The sequence below is a fragment of the Oncorhynchus tshawytscha genome, linkage group LG04 (genome assembly GCF_018296145.1).
Source record: "Oncorhynchus tshawytscha isolate Ot180627B linkage group LG04, Otsh_v2.0, whole genome shotgun sequence".
Classification (NCBI taxonomy): domain Eukaryota; kingdom Metazoa; phylum Chordata; class Actinopteri; order Salmoniformes; family Salmonidae; genus Oncorhynchus; species Oncorhynchus tshawytscha.
This window is the reverse complement of record NC_056432.1, coordinates 59,385,533-59,405,052: the sequence shown is the minus strand read 5'-3', so window position 1 is coordinate 59,405,052 and position 19,520 is coordinate 59,385,533. Positions and strand designations below refer to the sequence as shown.

General features: G+C 45.6%; 1 protein-coding gene across 6 annotated transcripts in view; it reads left to right on the top strand.

Moving 5' to 3' along the window:
• The first annotated feature begins 518 nt into the window (after window positions 1-518).
• Window positions 519-19,520, top strand: part of LOC112249119 (protein CBFA2T3-like) — a 56,149-nt gene continuing 37,147 nt past the window's right edge. The window contains exon 1 of one of the 6 annotated variants that reach the window (XM_042320940.1): window positions 519-1,705. In XM_042320940.1, the coding sequence (XP_042176874.1) occupies window positions 1,537-1,705 (169 nt within the window). In that variant the 5' untranslated portion in view covers window positions 519-1,536. Of the gene's footprint in view, window positions 1,706-8,113; window positions 9,527-19,520 lie in introns of those variants that run through there. The other 5 variants (XM_042320943.1, XM_042320942.1, XM_042320939.1 and 2 more) reach the window with 5 other exon arrangements.

The following is a 19,520-nucleotide window of genomic DNA, read 5'->3' as shown; positions in this document are numbered from 1 at the left end:
AGCACCTAGAATACAAAAAGGAAATGAAACCAACTGACTGTCAAACTATCATTTCATAGTTTCCAAAGTACCAAATGTGTCACATGAGTGAACATCGCCCTCTACCCCACACACCCGTTACTCTCACATCCACTCTGCTGTCCACCATCTGTGTGCTGGTTTCACTCTGACAGACAGATGGACAGCACATCTGTGTGCTCACATCCCCTCTCACTTCTGTCCCAGCTACACCACACTGGGTGCTCTGCGGGTCAGAGGGGTCCCAGCTGTACCCTCACTGTCGTTTCAGAGAGGAACCCCTGTTACTGATTTTACCTCACCCGGCACATGCGCGCGCGCACACACAAACACACACACACACACATACACATATACACACACGCCACTGGGACAACAGAGCAGGGAGGCCAGGGCAGGGAGGCACTTGGCATTTGGACTGACTGAACCACAGTGAGTGAAGACAGGGGGTGAACAACCCCCCCTAAGGCCAGTGTCATTGAGGGGCAGAGCTATCCATAGGGTGCAGAGTTGGGGGTAGGGCTGGCTGGGCGGAGGGAAGGAGAGGTGGAGTGAAGGGTGTAGGGAGGAAGTGTTAGGAACAGGAGGAGCCCTGTCTGTGTCCGGAGGGAAAGGGAAAACAGCGCTGCCCGGCCTGGCCCGGCCACAGACACAGCTGGTTCCTGCCAGAGGAAGCCCCAACGGAGGCCGAGGCCTGGTGTCTACCGCTATCACAACCCAGCAGCACTGTTTACCTTCCCCTGGGGAACCACCCCTTTCACACGGTGGGGACAGGACTCACACACAGACATATACACACACCGTGTTACAGATGCACAGTCGCGGCTCACACGGGCGCCACTGCTCTGCTTTCCCCGTGTGGACTAGAGGAGGGTTCAGGCCAGTGCACTGCCCCACAGCCGGAACAACGAGGAAACGAGGAGCCACGAGGCTAGCTGACCTCCCCCTGCCACTCTCACACACACACGGTTACCTCACACACTCCTGTTGAGGGAGTCGGAGAAAGAGAAGGAGAGAGAGAGACTACTGGGTGGAGAGAAAGAGCATCGGACACAGATAATTACACAAGTCTGATGGCGCTGTGATCCATCTGAAGTGACGTGTCGTGGACGGGACAAAAGTATGAAGTAAAGGAAGAGTCATTTGAAGACTGTGTTAGCTGCATAAAGTTAAAAGGAAGTTCAGTTTTTTTTTCTCTCTGTCTGGCAGCCATGTGATCTGGCTGTGCTGGGCTCATGTTCTAATCATAAAAGCCAGAGGACTCACTCTGTGATCTCCCCAGGCCTGGATGAGTCAGTCAGTCAGTCAGTGGTCAGTCAGTCAGTCAGTTAGTCGGTCAGTACCCTGAGCACACAGGAGAAAGGACATCAACCCTCCGGTCTACACACTGACCACAGAGAGAAAGAAAGATAGACCTATCAACTTGTGCGGTTTAGTGTGTCCCCTGACCAGTCAACAGTTCTAAAACACACAGAGGACAAGACAACGTTGTGGATTACTGCTGGGGGGGTGCAGAGCATGGCTGCCGAGGTCCACCTGGAACGGCAGAGGAGGTCTGCCGCTCCTCCCAGGGTTCCCACGGTGATGCTGACCAGTCACAGAGGGACGCTGTGCAGACGGAACCCTCACAGGCTGGAATCTGGCAACCCCAACCTGGCAACCAGGAGCCACCGCACAGCCAACCAAGGTAGGTGGTGATCCTTTTCTGTGTTATGAGAGGTACTACAGGCTGTGCCTCTGTTGGCAGCTCGCTACAGTGACGAGTGATTGTGGAGAAACTCCTGCTGTCATTTCTCCTCATTACGTTGGAGTGATTGATGTGTAATCAGATTGTGTTGAGTTAGCACCACATGCTCCAGACAAGACATGGAAATTAGCTTCCTACTGTAGCTCCTGTAACTATGGTGAAACGCTTTACCAACTGTCACTTGATTTTCAAGGTCAAAGCAGACTCCAACTTTTTTTCATTACTGAAAGCATAGTTTGCTGGCAAAACCCTACACTGTAAAGACATTAGAAGTCCGGGGCACATATGTCCAAGTGGACTGGGAGGGAAAGGGGTTCAGGCTGGTGAGGACCTGAGGATGGGGACTTCCCTCTGGGCTTCCCCTGGGAGCTGGAGGGGCACACTTCCCTTTATTGTGTTTCTGAGGGGCTAGGGGGAGGGTGGAAGGTGGAGGGTTGGAGATGCTGAGTGAGCCTCATTCATTGTCAAGCCCAGGTCAGGACCCCGAGAGACACTACTGACCCCATCAGGGCTGTTAGTTAGGTTAGTGGGGTCCCCTCCCCTCACTTCCCCATCCCTCTCCTCTCTGCTAGCTTCTAGCCGTCAGACCAGCACACTCAACTAGCATCACTGGCTAAGGGAGAAATATGGTGTAACACAAAGGAAATGGGAGAGTCCTTGTAATCTTAATCTCATACGTTCTTCCTTTCTCAAATCCACTCTTTCAACACTGAGAGGAGAGGATCGCTTGACTGTTTTCAAGCACACGCTGTCAACAATGTAAAGGGTAATTGATTAAAGTAGTGTAAAAACTGGAGTAGTGCCTTTAGGTAAAAACTTCACAAATCAGTGAGGCCAGTAGCAGAGGAATGCATTAAAAGCATCAGACATTAAAGCTGTACTTTATAGACTCTAAATATTTAAAAGGGGTGCCGTCTTAGAGGAGGACTAATACCCAACATAGTGAATTACCTGCGGCAGCTCCCATTTCTTGGCAGTAATGAGCTTTGTGAACATTTCAGTGATAAGCACTCTATAATTAGGCTTAGTCATAAGCATCCCCTGTAATTCTCTGATAAAAACCCAGCAGAACTGAGGTAAACGCTGGCCCCATCCGTCAGGCTTGCCTCATGTTCCAGGGAGGAACCCATGTCCCTATAAACAACACTCTTTGTCTGATCAGGTAGTTTACCTGTTTGGGGGGGTACCGTTCAGGCATCATAATAGTAATGGTCTTGTGATATTTTCTATTTGTGTGTGTCTGTGTGTGTGTGAGGCGTTATGAGACACGGCGCAGGCTTCCTGTGGGGGAGCAGATGTCGCAGGGCTCAGGCACAGCTGCGGCGGATGATAACCGCAGTGGCAGGGATATGTCGGCACGCTGGCTCCTCTCCCTGTGTCTTATCACCGCGCATACAGCACACAGCACACCACAATGAGGAACTGCCACCCGCCAAAACACCAGCACACCCTCGCAGCCGGCCCTGAGAGAGGGGAGGGCAGGGAAAGAGAGGGGGGCGTAGACTGAATCTAGACAGAGACTTTGAGGGAAAAGGTGGAATGAAATCACAACGATGCTTTGGATTATGCCTATCATAGGTTTCATGAACGCTCAGCTCTTCCTGATCCTCCATGGCTAGAGAAAGTCATACTGTGTGCTTTATGTGCATGAGAGACATTTATGTATTTACAGTGCACACGCTCCAATGGCTACTCGTGTGTTGAGGACATCTGGCTCCAAGGTTGACATATATTCTACCCTACCTCTCTGTCTCCATCAACAACCTTATCATCCTCCATTACACAAGTGGATTGTATTACATATTGGTTATCTTAATCTCTTCACATAGATGGGTATAAAACAAGGATGATGGGGGATGGGTCTGTGACGAATATCAATGTGAAAAGAGAGAAATAGAGGGAAAGAGAGAATGTGTGTGTGTGTGAGAGAGAGAGAGAGAGAGAGAGAGAGAGAGGAGGGGAGAGAAGGGGGGGTGGAGAGAGCAGTTATCCTCTCTATTTCCTCTGCACCAGCTTTGCGGTTTCTGTGAAGAGCAGATGTTCACTACTTGATACAGTGCACCATGCCCCTCTCCTTGCTATCTTCAGTCCCAGCACTACCAACTGTCTGCACACACACATTCTCCCTATCTCTCTCTCTCTCTCTCTCTCTCTCTCTCTCTCTCTCTCTCTCTCTTGCATGCCAATGTGGACACAATTGCTTGCCTGAATACATGCGGATGTATTCAGGTGCAAACAGAAAACACGGTAAATTGAGAACTTTCCACTGCTGCCCACTTGACTTTCTCTCCTGTTCCTGCATCCTGCTCTTTAGTAAACACTTCACTATAACGAGGTGCTATTTCCTGGTCCTTTAGCAGGGCTGGTCACCAGCCACCACTGACCTCAGGGTCTCCTCTTTTCACACACACTGAGATAAGCATAGTACTGTGTGTGTGTGTGTGTGTGTGTGTGTGTGTGTGTGTGTGTGTGTGTGTGTGTGTGTGTGTGTGTGTGTGTGTGTGTGTGTGTATGTGTGTGTGTGTGTGTGTGTGTGTGTATGTGTGTGTGTGTGTGTGTGTGTGTGTGTGTGTGTGTGTGTGTGTGTGTGTGTGTGTGTGTGTGTGTGTGTGTGTGTGTGTGTGTGTGGGTGTGTCCTCAGGCCCTGCTATGAATTAAACATCATATAGGAGAATTACTGTTTAAAAAGAAGAGAGCGTCATTTTGAGTTCAAATTCCCATCATGCTTCGATGGATTGAACGGCCACTTTACTGCACGATTGCAAATAGAATGTCAGAGGGTCTATGGATGCAATTTGTAAAACCAGCATCAAACGTGTGCTTGACTAGATGGAGCAATGATCCGTTGCGCCATGCTACATTACAGCAGGGGAGCTCTGTCGTCCTGTGTTGTCTATTCTCAGGCATCATCTGATGACTCTTAAGATGACTTTAAGACGCTCACGACGCTGATATAACAGCCGTCACATAACACGCAGCTTCCACGGTCATACCATCTCAAAATATCAAACTTCAATGTGAACATTTGTACTGCGAAAAGCTTTCGCTGCACCTGCAATAACATCTGCTAAATATGTGCACGTGACCAATCAAATGGAATTTGATTTGATTTGACATTCCCATTGCCACACCAGTGCAATGGGTTGCATCAGAAAGTGTGCTAACAAACACACAGTATAATCCTGAGCGTGTTACGTTTTTTCATTTCGAGGGAAAGAGACTATTTTGTTTTAACCGCTTCTCCCCAAAATAATTTACTTTTACATTGCTGCCTTTAATGGCAACTCAATAGCAGCGTCCACTGAATGTGGATCCAAGCAGCAGAGCACAATGGAGCTGCGTTCCTTTCAGACGAGAGGCACAGCAGCCCTTATCTCTTTTCAACACGCCAGCCAGCCTGTGACTGGAGCGAGAGGAAAGGATTTACAATGTGTGAGTGGAGGAAATGCTCCAGTCCAGACCTCGGTGAGTTCTCTCCCTGTAGAGCCTTCTGCTGTCCCGTGTGTCCCCGGTCTGTCACAGAGACCTTCATTACCATACCTACACAATGATCAGCCCCTCAATCTACCCCTGCGCATCTCAGACCAGTCCTCCACCACCATCAGATACAGGCAACGCAACGAGGTGGAGAGAACAAAAGAAAGACAGGGAAGAAAGAAAGAGAGAAAGAGAGAGGAGACAAAGCCAGGTCATTTGTGTTCATTAATGCCATCAAAGGGAAGTCAGGGTCTGAAGACGAGTGTCAGGAAACGAGGGAGTTCAGTTCATTGCGAGCGATAAATATAGTTCCCACCTTGTGTTTCTGTTGTGGGGGTGAGTTATCAGACGCGCCACATGGAGGGTCATCCCATCCAACACATCACCCAACAAAAGACAAAATTAAGAAAAGAATGAGGGGCTGTCATTTGGGGAGCTGACAAGCCGTCTGCCCGTATTCCCAGAGGAGAATAGCATGCCGTCAATCATAATGCTATCATGGTGACAGGAATCCTTTTTGGTTTCACCCCATGCCCCACACACTGTCACTCACGGTCCCCCCTACTCACCCATCACCTCTCCAACATCCGGTATTATTTTTTCTAATTAAACAAAAAGACCTAGGTAAACATAAAGATATTCAATCTAAAACATACCTTTACGTACAGTTGTACACACGCACGCGCACACACACACACACACACACACACACAGTGTGTGTGGCCCTCAGATGGACCTGCAGGGCCAGCACAGGCTAGGCTATAACTCCCCAGCAGGAGAGAGAGAGAGAGGGGCTATAAACACTCCATCAAGTCCTGGGGCGATCCACCATCCATCTCCTTGACAACCCAAATCCCAGGATGCCACATGGAACCCCTGATAGGACTCTGATGGGTTACTTGCATTGGGGAATGTGTGAGGGTGTGTACGCGTGTCTGGGTGTGTGTGTTTAATTCTCCCACCATTCTAAGCCCAATGCAGTAGTTATAGTGTTGGTGTCTGAATTATTAAAACAGCCAAGGTAAATATTGAGAAATTGGTTCTCTTCAGAAATGCATGGATTGGTGTATATACAACACACAACTAGCTCTCTCTCTCTTTCTTGAGAAATCCTAGATCTTTTAGAGACCTGGCCTGAATATGTTTCCAAATCTGAGTGAGGCAGACAGAGCTGTAGGATCTCGGATTCATCTTAAGGCTGCTCACTGGATGGATCAGACTTTGATATGGTAGATAGAGAATCATAGCAGCTGTCATAAAGAGAAGAACAAATGGATGGGAAGTACTGTACAATATACCTTATCAGTTCTCCCCCCCAACTGAGAGCAATCATTTTAGGCCACAACACACTCACTCACTCCAGTCCCTTATGCTTGGTTATGATGGCGGATAGAGATCCCTGTTCCTACTGGTTTGCTTATGGGTCTGTGGCCTTTCACTAATCATATCAATTATCATATTGTGATGGATTACCTCCAACTGTATAACCTGTTTGACATCTGAAATGGTCAGTAATACACAGGAACAACTCATGCCCTTTAGGCAGTTTCCCTTACCTGTATCTGAGAGGACACCTCACACTCCGGACACCTGACAGGCTGGTGAGACAGGACACACTGGATAGCAGCTGTCTCTGTGTACTCTTGACTGACTTTGTTAGTTCTGTAGACATAGTAGAGATGAGGAGGAGAGTGTTTGTTTTGTCTTCAGTAGGCTACCCCTCTTCCTCCGTGTCTGCAACAAAGTGTAAAGGGCACACAGGTGTAGAATTCTCAGCTAGTGAAACCAGATGAACCTGGCAGATATGACGTCATCGTTTAAGCACAAAGTTGTTCAACTATGGCGCGCGGGGGTTCAACGCATCAATAAATGAGCACCATTTACTTTGAGAATTTTTCCCATTTTCGGTGTGTGGGGAGCTACAATTGGGATAGGCCACTGTGCTAATGCAAATAGGCCCACGCGGTAGGTAAACGCAAAGCCATCATATGTATGCAGATAGGCCTACCGCCTATGCCGTTACAAAAAATACAGCATTAACTCAAATACACACACACTATGAGGATGTCGGATGGAATGACCGTAGAACAGTCGCACTATGGTGTTTGCCTGCAGATTCTGGAGGTGCAAATCCAACCTCTGACTATATTATTTTTACAGACACCTTTCAGCCAAAAGCACCTTTTGTGATAGCTACTGCACACCGTTATTTAAAAAAAAAAATGTAATCTATTTTGTTGTCTATCACTTGCATTCTTTGGTGAAAATGAATAAATGCTGCCTTGACCATGGGAGACAGTGTCGGGGGAACAAGAGAAGGCCTCCCTAGGCTAAAGCAGAAATCTTGTATTTATTTTTCTACCATTGTCTATTGAGAAGTTAGAGAAAAATGTCCACTGATTGTCAAGCGTCTGAACGAGCAGTTAATTGTGAGGCCATTGGTAGAAATGATGAGATGATGTTGATGGCATTGCATGGGGAGATTGCCTAGGCGACGAGTGAGGTGGTTTTGGAGCTGGCGTGTGCTGATGTGAGGAAACAGCGGCCCCCTTGGGTAGACATGGGGAAAATGATTCTCTATGGAGAAAATGCCAAGACAATATAGAATGCATACCTGGTATTATCGCCTACTGTAGGCGCCCGTATTTACACTTTATCAAACCCCTCTGACCATTTGATATCGGCTATATCTCCTAAACTAAAGTATGGAATTAGGCTAACTTAACACTAGGCTACAAATATTCGTTGTTTCTTTGCACATAAAATAGGCCTATGACAGTGAAGAGAGTTAATAAATCCAATCGGGCTGAAGTAAAAACCTCACGTGGGGAATACATTGTATTTCTAGAATTTACAAAATAACATAATGTAAACTTCTGCACTTGTTTCGCGTATAAATCAATAGCCTATATGTGTATGTGTGTGTGCATGAGGTCATAGTTCCATGAGTTTCAACATGCGGGAAAAAAAATGACAATATGGAGATAAAACGCGTGCTGTCAATTGTCAATGCTATTGCAGAAACGAGCAGAAAGGTGGCTGTCAACTCGTAGGTCTGAAGAGAGAGAAAGAGAGGGAGAGAGAGAGAGCGAGAGAGAGAGGTTAGGAGCTCCGTACGCATCCTGCTCCAGATGGTAATTTAAACGCAGACAGAAGGCTACAGAGGGATAGAGAGAATCACAAGACTGCACACTAGACCCGCGAGCTCAAAATGATCGAAAACTACCAAATGAACCAAAACACGAAATGAGCGACAACAAAGACAACCATTTAGGCGCTCGAAAAATGATGAAAGATTTTTACTAACTGGAGTTGACAACAGCATCTCAAGCCATTTGTTTCAGTGGAATGAGCGGTCCTCGATGCCTGAACAGTTGGGTCGGTTGGCAATGACCGTCTGAGAAGCGTGGTGTCTGCTGAGCAAAATCGAGTGATTCATTCGGCTTTGACATGATCAAACAACGGGAGACTCATTTTACGGATGTATAAAGACTTGATATTGTAAAGTCATTTGGACGACTGTGTGCCAAACAACGGTTTCAAAGTCGTCTACCGAGGAGTAGCATTTGGAACAAGAGGATCCATGCCCAAATGAATTTCATATTTTTTACATTGGATGTAGCCTACGGCGCGCATCGGACAAGGATTTGTGAAGTAGTCTATTTTCTCTGACAATTTTAAGATTACACAAAATATTTATATTTTGTATCAGTTTGCCGACGGTGAGCACAAATGTTAATACATAGCTGAATCAACTATCACTGTGGTTTCTTTACTGTATTAGCCTATCCTTGCTAACAGAAAATTAGATCTAAAGCAGCTCACATTTAGATAACGAAGAGAAGTTGTGATTCCCCCCCTCAAAATCCAGATAAACTGTTGGTTTTTACCATCGAAAACGGACAGTAAACCAAAGACTTCTATGTAACTAAAGGATCACAAAGCTCTGTCTAGCTTTGCGATATAGTTTTCAATTTATATCTAAGAAGTGAATTACCTCATCATTTATTGAACCGAAAAGTCAACAACACCGCTTTGAATCCAAAGGAAACAATTTTTTATTTTTTTTGACTGTAAAAGTGTCGAATTTATCATTTTTTTCTCTCTCTCTCAATATCTTTCATTATCAAAGAGAAGGAATAACACCTTTATGAATTGTGTTCAATATCTCCGAAGGCTTTATCCTTTCTTCCAAATAATGAGGATCGGGGCGTTATAATCGTCATTATTTGGTCTGGATTATCTTCGCTGCAATTACCTCAGCCTGAACCCGACCTTCACAAAGTAAGTCACACTATTAGGCTTCATGTTTGTTGCAAATTATACATTCTAATTGTGTGCTTGTTTGATGCGAGAGATACGTTTGGACACGGTTGCTTCTGGCATGAAGCACGAAGCACATATTGCATATTATTTTGTAGCCTATTTTGTACTCTTTGATTTGTAAACTTATTTTATGAACTATAGTCTCGGCTAGATGGTGAGGTTGGGTGATAATCACTATTTAGCTAGGTAGCATAGCATAGTGAAGACGTGATTTTACATGTCCCTGATGTTAACATAGCTGCATAAATGATTATGCAGATCTTTAATTATAACCAATACTCTTCCTATATTATGTTACATAACATGCAAAACGTTAGATTTTCAAGGGCAATAATGCAATTCCCTTATCGATTAGAAATAATGTGTTATTATACCGTTTTTCTTGACTTTAAAAAAAATAAAGCTGTTGACTCCTACTTTCGTTGTTGAGGTTTTCCACATTGTCAGCTATTTTTACAGGAACTTTCATTCATGTTATTAAACTGTAAACATTAGTGTTCAGTATAGTTTCAGTGCTTTCCCATTGATGGCGTTGAATCAAATATGAATGGTTTTATTTTGACACAGACACTGCAGTCGATGTGGCCTGTTGGATGATGGTTCTCTTATTTGGAAAAACATTTGTAAAAATTATAGGCTAAAACAATTGTGCTGAAGTAGAATTTCAGCCAACTTGAACGCATTGTAGCTTCAATAAACCATATCAGACATTTGACAAGACAACTTTTCATATGTCTATAATATTAATGGTAGACTAGTATCAATAACTAGTAGGCATATTTCATCGCAAACAACAGAGAAGTTAAAACGTGTATACGTCGATATAAATACAGGCTATGTATTTTAGCACATTTCCTAGCAATGTTTGTTTATAGCAAATGTTGGGCCATAAGGCGTCTGCTTTCCTCTGGATACAGGTGGTCTGTAGATAAATTCGTTCTCCCAGATATAGTAGGCCTACATGAATTAAACTAACGGCACACGATGTGGTGTTTCTGCTGGTGCATATGAGAGCGCGCGAAGCTCCTTGTGTGATGGAACACGGAGGCGTAAATATACAGTTGTTGGGTCGGGTTGTGGTTTTTAGGGCTTTGTACTCTAGCATCTGTTGTGTCTTCTTCCTGTGGTGGTACCTGTACCTCACCACAACTCCCACAACAAAGTACCGACTGAAAGTAGTAATGCGTTTGGATCGTAGGCGTCAGCCTTGGATTTCTTTTGATATCTTGTGGGCTCCTTCCTTGAGTAATACGTGATTGAAGGAAGGAACGATGCATGTTCAAAGTATTCGGACCAGGCCCTGCCCTGTTGTCATAAATCAGTGGAAGGGGCAGTAAATAACCTACATCTCATGGTCTGTGATATATTATTTTATTTGATATATTTATACTATATTATCATGTGTAACAGAGGCATGGTGGATTATGTATTGCACACACACTGAATGGGCCAAACCGCTTCTAGAAGCCTAGGCTAACGTGTGAACATAACCTGGAATAACCTGATCATATCCCATGGTGTGAAATTCTGGAATAGGTGGCCTGGAATCGAAAGGCCTCTCTCACCTCTCTTTTCCCCTTCAGCCGCACGTGAACCCCCCCTTCAGCACATGCACTTACGCCGATCTCCTGGGTATGATGATCAGACTCCACAGTGGGTCAATTGCCAGATATTCAATTCACAAAAACGCCGCCTCTCAGTTTTAAGGCCAGAAAATGCAATATGGAGCTGGTGTCTGTGCCAGCCAGGATAATGAGTGAGCAGAACTGTATTGGGCATCAGAGAGTAGAAGAAGAGCACATCGATGAGACTGCCTATTGGTATTGCTGCCAGACAGACAAAGTAACAACATTTCTCTAGCCTAGTGAAAGAGAAAATTAATTGGGTTGGAAGCAATATTATTTAATGAAACATCTCAAACTAAATACAATTAGAAGACATTCTAAACTAGATATACACTGAGTATACCAAACATTAGGAACACCTTCCTAATATTCCAGATGCACCCAACCCCATTTTGCCCTCAGAACAGCCTCAATTTGTCAACACATGGACTCTACAGGGTGTCGAAAGCGTTCCACAGGGATGCTGGCCTATGTTGACTGCAATGCTTCCCACGGTTGTGTCAAGTTGGCTGGATGTCATTTGGGTGGTGGACCATTCTTGATACACACAGGAAACTGTTGGGGGTGAAAAACCCAGCAGCGTTGCAGTTCTTGACACAAGCGGTGCGGCTGGCACCTACTACCATACCCCGTTCAAAGGCACTTAAATCCTTTGCCTATTCGCCGATTCAATTGAGACATACACAATCCACGTCTCAATTGTCTCCTCCCGTTCATCTACACTGATTGAAGTGGATCGAACAGATGACATCAATAAGGGATCATAGCATTCACCAGGATTCACCTGGTCAGTCTATGCCATGGAAAGAGCAGGTGTTCTTAATGTTTTGTATACTCAGTGTATAAAATATGAATAAATATAACTTAAAGAAAGATTACTCTGTGTAGATGACTCATCTTGGCCAAAAAGTCACTCACTTGAGCCTGCACGATATCCATCAGTGGATTCTTCTCTGTAAAAACAGAGGACATCACATGAATTTACTATTTAATTGGCCCTGGCGGTAAAGATCAGCTGAATAATTGAACAGCTGATAATAGACAGACAATAGATGGAGAGATCCAAAGGTGAAACCACACTACAGCCGTTCAGCATTACCGCACATTACCACCAAACATCCCCACCGCCCGCCACTCTTCTCCAAAGGCAGATGTCCCCACTTCATCATTAAGTGCCTCTCTTAAAGAAAACCATTCATTACCCCACTGGAGTTTATTCCGTCTCTGCTACTACCACACTCATATGGATGTCTCCCTCCCGTTTAATGGGCAGACGGAAAAATACCACAGGAGAAAAAACAAAAGTTTTTTAAAAGAGATACGTGCTCTTGTGCCAAAGCCACATGCCAATAGAGAGATGTTGTAGTGCAGTGATGGAGTCTCACCGGCCTCCCCTGGACAGAAGTAGAGAGGCAGACCATGCAGTGATAGAGTCTCACCGGCCTCCCCTGGACAGAAGCAGAGAGGCAGACCATGCAGGGATGGAGTCTCACCGGCCTCCTCTGGACAGAAGCAGAGAGGCAGACCATGCAGTGCGTAGCTCGCAGGCTGCTGCCTGACAAACACCAGTCCTAATAGACCCTAAGAGCCCCACTTTGAGGCATCATAACTCTTCCCACAGTGGTAACAGAAACATACTGAAGCTATGACCAGGGGGTTATATAATATTATAAACCAGGTGGTTCGAGCCCTGAATGCTGATTGGCTGAAAGCTGTGGTATATCAGACCGTATACCACAGGTATGACAAAACATTTACTTTTACTGTTCTAATTATGCTGGTAACCAGTTTATAATAGCAATAAGGTACCTCAGGGGTTTGTGGTATATGGCCAATATACCACTGCTAAGGGCTGTATCCATAAGAACAGTGGTATATTGGCCATATACCACACCCCCTCGTGTATTGCGTGGTGGGGAACGTGGGGAGCGGGGTGGGGAGCCTGGTGGGGAGTGGGGTGGGGAGCCTGGTGGGGAGCGTGGTGGGGAGCGTGGTGGGGAGCGTGGTGGGGAGCGTGGTGGGGGGTGGGGAGTGAGGTGGGGAGCGGGGTGGGGAGCGGGGTGAGAAGTGTGGTGGGTAGTTGGGCGGCGGGCTTGTGCATGTGACAGGTAATTATTGTAATTTGAGTGCGGGCGGTGCAGGTGAAGTTGGCCGTCTTCTAATTAATGAGAGGAGCAGATGGCAGTGGGCGGGAGCACGCAGCCGGCCGGCAGAGTATGTGTGTGTGTGTTTGTGGAGGGGAGAGGAGTGGAGTGGAGAGAGGGTCAGCTGGTCAGCAGAACACACAGACACCTGGACACACAGGCCAAACGACAATTGCCAGAGCAATCATCCCTGAATACGGCATATACTGTACTGTGCACAAACGCACCATAGCAACACTCACTACCATGACAACAGGATGACTAGATTCTCATCTGTGTAAAAATAATGCATTTCATAGAGACAATAGTGTATACTAAATCTAAGTAGGAGATTGGTCACCATAAGTATATGGGAGGCATTGAGTATAACAGTGAATTAAGAACACAGCAAGCAACTCTGCGTGGGGTGGTTTGCCCCGTGTGCGGAGGCTACGGTTTGTTGTGTGCAACAGTGGATTTACCGGGAATGTTCCACCGTCCTGGAATCCCAACCTGTAAGCAGCCGGCAGATTACCCTGTGAACCTAATTCCTATAATGCATTAATACTATTGTGCAATTACATGACCAGGGTACCACCCGGAGAGGCTACGCCCCAAGAGACTGCACACAGGTCAGAGCTGTCAGGGTGTGAGCACCCAACTGTTTCCATGTATCTGTCCGGTATCTCACACACAGCTCTGTCCTCTCCCATGATTTGAACATTAGCGGCCAAAGAGCGCGTTCAAGTGTCAGTTACGTTCCCAGGGAGACGAAATTCATCTCAAACAGAGAAAGGCTTTCTTTGGATGAGCTAAATAAGAAGTAAAGGCCTTTTTTCCCTCTTTTGTTTATCTGGCAGCGTCTGGCCATGATGAAAAGTGCAGCAGCTGAGAAATCCATAATCTTAGGTAACGTGTGTGTGTGTGTGCGCGCGCGCTCGTCAGTGTGTGTGTGTGCGTGTGCGCACTCGTCAGTGTGTGTGTGTGCATGTGTGGGTGAAGAGAGGTGCAGACCGAGACATTGACACTGAGATAGTGTTTTGGACAGGATCGTGTCTCAAATCACTGGGTTCCGAGATCGACAGTGAAGTCTTGTTCTCTGGTAAGAGTGATAAGGGAGAAGGCCATTGTTCACGTGTATTATATATCTGTACATATAGCTCTGCAATGTGGATGGAATATATTTTAAAACCCCATGGAGGCATGCTGGGACATGTTTGCGAGCTTCTGTGGGTATCACTTATTGCCCATTGAAGGGGGCAGGCTCCAGCTTTGGGAACCCAAGCTGCCTGTTGGGGTGCCCGTGAGCCCAAAGAGATGGGTTCAGGCGCAGGCAGACCAGCGGTCGATCGCTATGGTTCCCTCCCTGTTTACCCGTCCAAACAGTGGGAAAGATATTGGCGTTGGGAGCCCCAGTGTGCTCCACATGTGTTTGACATTACTGTGACATGGCCGCCTCTCAGGGGAGAATGAGAATGCCAGAGAGCAGAGGAACCGCCCAGCTCCCAAACATCTGGAGTAATGAGGAACACATTGGCACCGCAGTGTGGGAGCGGAGAGTTACGTCTAAACCACATGCACGCACACTATACACACACCATGGACACACACACACACACACACACACACACACACACACACACACACACACACACACACACACATATATATATATATATATATATATATATATATATATATATATATATATATATATATATATATATATATATATATATATATATATATATATATATATATATATATATATATATATATATATATATATATATATATATATATATATATATATATATATATATATATATATATATATATATATATATATATATATATATATATATATATACACACAGACACAGACACACAGCGCCCACAAGGATACACACTCTCACTTGTTACAGAACAAACATATACTGTACTATACTGTACTTTCACTCAAAACAAGATATTCTGTGCATACATTTCCTTTGTGTTATTATTACACAGAAAAGTGGCCTCTCTTATTTCCCAGGGTACGGAGTGTAGAGTTACAAGACCCATATCACATTTGCTAAGAATTGTTTTACTTTGAGAGAAGATATAAATCTCATCTTAAGCGTATTATTTGAACCTGTCATGTCTCTGCAGGATAAACGCTTACAGTAAATTGCCCTCTGATTGTTTTGCTGATCTCAGGTGTCAGAGCTGACACTTCCTGTTTTAAGAGGAATCAGTCAAAATGATTATTGTTGTGTTTTCGCTGGAATTAGCGCTCCACAGCGGTTGTCAAATAGAGCGCACATTAACAACCCACTGATTTAAACCTTGCACCTCAAACCCAGTATTCTCTTTTGTGACATTGAACAACCAAGGGGTGCAGTCTGTAAACGCAGATGCATTGTGTCACTGACACCGACTTCATTATGAGAACTGAGCCTGTGAACTGGTGACAGCTACAGCCAAAACACTCATGACAGAGAGAGAGAGAGAGAGAGAGAGAGAGAGAGATACTTCATGTTAACCCTCCCTCCCTCTTCCCAACTTCCCATAGGATATGCAGATTAGGGACAGACACAGGAAACACGCTGGAATAATCTGCTGTAGCACTGAGCAATTTTTAATCAAACGTACAGCGGGGAAGTTCATATCGCTGCTCCACACTCTGATATAATGAGTTCCTCCCTTTTCTCCCACCTCGCCCTCAGCCAGCCCCTTATCAGAGAGAGAGAGAGAGAGACAGAGAGACAGAGAGAGAGAGTAACGCTGACTGTTATTAAGTGTTCACACACACTCCTCTCCACAATGACTTTAAAGGCGTCTGGAAGGGGGCTGATGGGGGCTGTGGGCTCAGGCTGGGATTGGGGAAGGAAGGCAAGACAGACGATCATGTGGATATGGCCTCTCCACATATTTGTGGAATTAAAAAGCTGTTATCTCGTGGAAACAGAAGTTTTGCCACAGATGGTTCCGTCATTCTTCAAATGGGTTTGAGTCGAGTGCCGTTGTGTTCCCGGTTACTTATGAAGACCGTAATCTCTCGCCCAGCCTCCCTAACTCACACCCTCATATCCTCTACTTAGGATGTGAGGTACTGTATTGTTCCTAAACCGCTACTTCAATGGGAGAATATTTCAGTTCCCACACAGATCAGGGATTTAATATGAAATGTGGAAAGAGGGGTGAGATTTTATTGATGTCAGAATTTTTGGAGAGGGGGGATCTGCCCAAGCAAACCTTAGGGCTGAATCCCTGTAGGGGAACTTTGATTTAGGGGGTTGGGGGCTAAAGTTCTCCAGCAGTCTCTGTAATATCCGAAGAGAGGACAGACAACACCGTGGTAATACCAGTGAACGAAGGAGGCAGATGGGCAGGAGGGGGGGAAGAGAGAATAACAAAGGGATAGTGGAAGTGAGGAAGACATTTATAAGTTGGAGAGACCGGGGGAGATAAACTAAGACATATGAGGACACTTTCCCCAGAGCAGAGGGCCAGCATTCTGACGGAGGAGAAGAGACAGTGGTGAGGGAAACCTGGACAGACGGAGTCAGGAGTTAACCCCGCAGTTGCCGTAGACTAGAAGATACACAGGCAGGAGAAGCATCTCTGTGTGGATTCTCTGTCTATGCATGATGGTCAGCTAGTGGCTAGGCCTGTATAACCACTGTGTGGATTCTCTGTCTATGTATGATGGTCAGCTAGTGGCTAGGCCTGTATAACCTCTGTGTGGATTCTCTGTCTATGTATGATGGTCAGCTAGTGGCTAGTCCTGTATAACCACTGTGTGGATTATCTGTCTATGTATGATGGTCAGCTAGTGGCTAGGCCTGTATAACCACTGTGTGGATTCTCTGTCTATGTATGATGGTCAGCTAGTGGCTAGGCCTGTATAACCTCTGTGTGGATTCTCTGTCTATGTATGATGGTCAGCTAGTGGCTAGGCCTGTATAACCACTGTGTGGATTCTCTGTCTATGTATGATGGTCAGCTAGTGGCTAGGCCTGTATAACCTCTGTGTGGATTCTCTGTCTATGTATGATGGTCAGCTAGTGGCTAGGCCTGTATAACCTCTGTGTGGATTCTCTGTCTATGTATGATGGTCAGCTAGTGGCTAGGCCTGTATAACCACTGTGTGGATTCTCTGTCTATGTATGATGGTCAGCTAGTGGCTAGGCCTGTATAACCACTGTGTGGATTCTCTGTCTATGTATGATGGTCAGCTAGTGGCTAGGCCTGTATAACCTCTGTGTGGATTCTCTGTCTATGCATGATGGTCAGCTAGTGGCTAGGCCTGTATAACCTCTGTGTGGATTCTCTGTCTATGCATGATGGTCAGCTAGTGGCTAGGCCTGTATAACCACTGTGTGGATTCTCTGTCTATGTATGATGGTCAGCTAGTGGCTAGGCCTGTATAACCTCTGTGTGGATTCTCTGTCTATGTATGATGGTCAGCTAGTGGCTAGGCCTGTATAACCTCTGTGTGGATTCTCTGTCTATGTATGATGGTCAGCTAGTGGCTAGGCCTGTATAACCACTGTGTGGATTCTCTGTCTATGTATGATGGTCAGCTAGTGGCTAGGCCTGTATAACCACTGTGTGGATGGCAGCAGGCTACTTTAATTAGCCTATTAGCAAACACTATTACCCTGCCAATTATAGGGCCATCTATATGACTGCTCCCTCTCACTGTTTTTTTTGGGGGGGGGGAAGAAAATAGGCCCTGGTTTGAACGGTGGATTCCAGCCGTCAGTCTAGTCCCAGAGGAAACACTGGTATTTATTTCAGGAGCTTCCAGTGCGGCTGGCTTCGGGCTAAATGGAGATTTGTGGGGGAGAAGCTGTCAAACCTTCTGTTTAACTTGTCACATGACTCCCCTGATTGGAGTCCCCACGCAGGCGGGTTGCTACCTATGGGGTGGCGGTGATGGAGAAAGGCAGAGACACAGATCACCCGCTATGCGCCTGCCTCCCCGCTGATGTCATGAGCTATTGTGCATGTGCCTTGGGGCAAACGAAGTGGTATGAGATAGGGAGTCACAGACCGGGGGAGGCCGTACAGAGATGGAGAGGGTGTCAGTGGTGACAGACAGAACAGCCGCTTAGCGCTGAATGAAATACATGATTCCAGTTTTCAGGTGAGAACAGCAAGACTTGATGTTGTTTATTTGGTCTTTTAGGTGCCGGTGTCAATTGGCTGTTTGTGCTCGCTGCTCACTGACACAGAATGAGAGAGAGGAATGAGACAATGGGCCTTCACACGTCTGCTGATTCAAAAACTGTAAAAAAAATAATAATAATAATATATATATATATTACAGTGGGGCAAAAAAGTCTTTAGTCAGCCACCAATTGTGCAAGTTCTCCCACTTAAAAAGATGAGAGAGGCCTGTAATTTTAGGTAGGTACACTTCAACTATGACATCCAGAAAATCACATTGTAGGATTTTGTAATGAATTTATTTGCAAATTATGGTGGAAAATAAGTATTTGGTCACCTACAAACAAGCAAGATTTCTGGCTCTCACAGACCTGTAACTTCTTCTTTAAGAGGCTCCTCTGTCCTCCACTCGTTACCTGTATTAATGGCACCTGTTTGAACTTGTTATCAGTATAAAAGACACCTGTCTACAACCTCAAACAGTCACACTCCAAACTCCACTATGGCCAAGACCAAAGAGTTGTCAAAGGACACCAGAAGCAAAATTGTAGACCTGCACCAGGCTGGGAAGACTGAATCTGCAATAGGTAAGCAGCTTGGTTTGAAGAAATCAACTGTGGGAGCAATTATTAGGAAGTGGAAGACATACAAGACCACTGATACTCTCCCTCGATCTGGGGCTCCATGCAAGATCTCACCCCGTAGGGTCAAAATGATCACAAGAACGGTGAGCAAAAATCCCAGAACCACACGGGGGGCTGACTAAATACTTTTTTGCCCCACTGTATATATAACAGATTAACACACCCAATGTGTTAGACGGGGATGGACAAATCAAATCAAATGTATTTATATAGCCCTTCGTACATCAGCTGATATCTCAAAGTGCTGTACAGAAACCCAGCCTAAAACCCCAAACAGCAAGCAATGCAGGTGTAGAAGCACGGAAGGAGAGGCCGTGTGTGGTCAGTCGGGAGGTGTGTGTGTGTGTGTCAGGGGGATGGGGGGGTTAGGTTTGTGTTCATTACAGCAGCGACGATCAGTAAT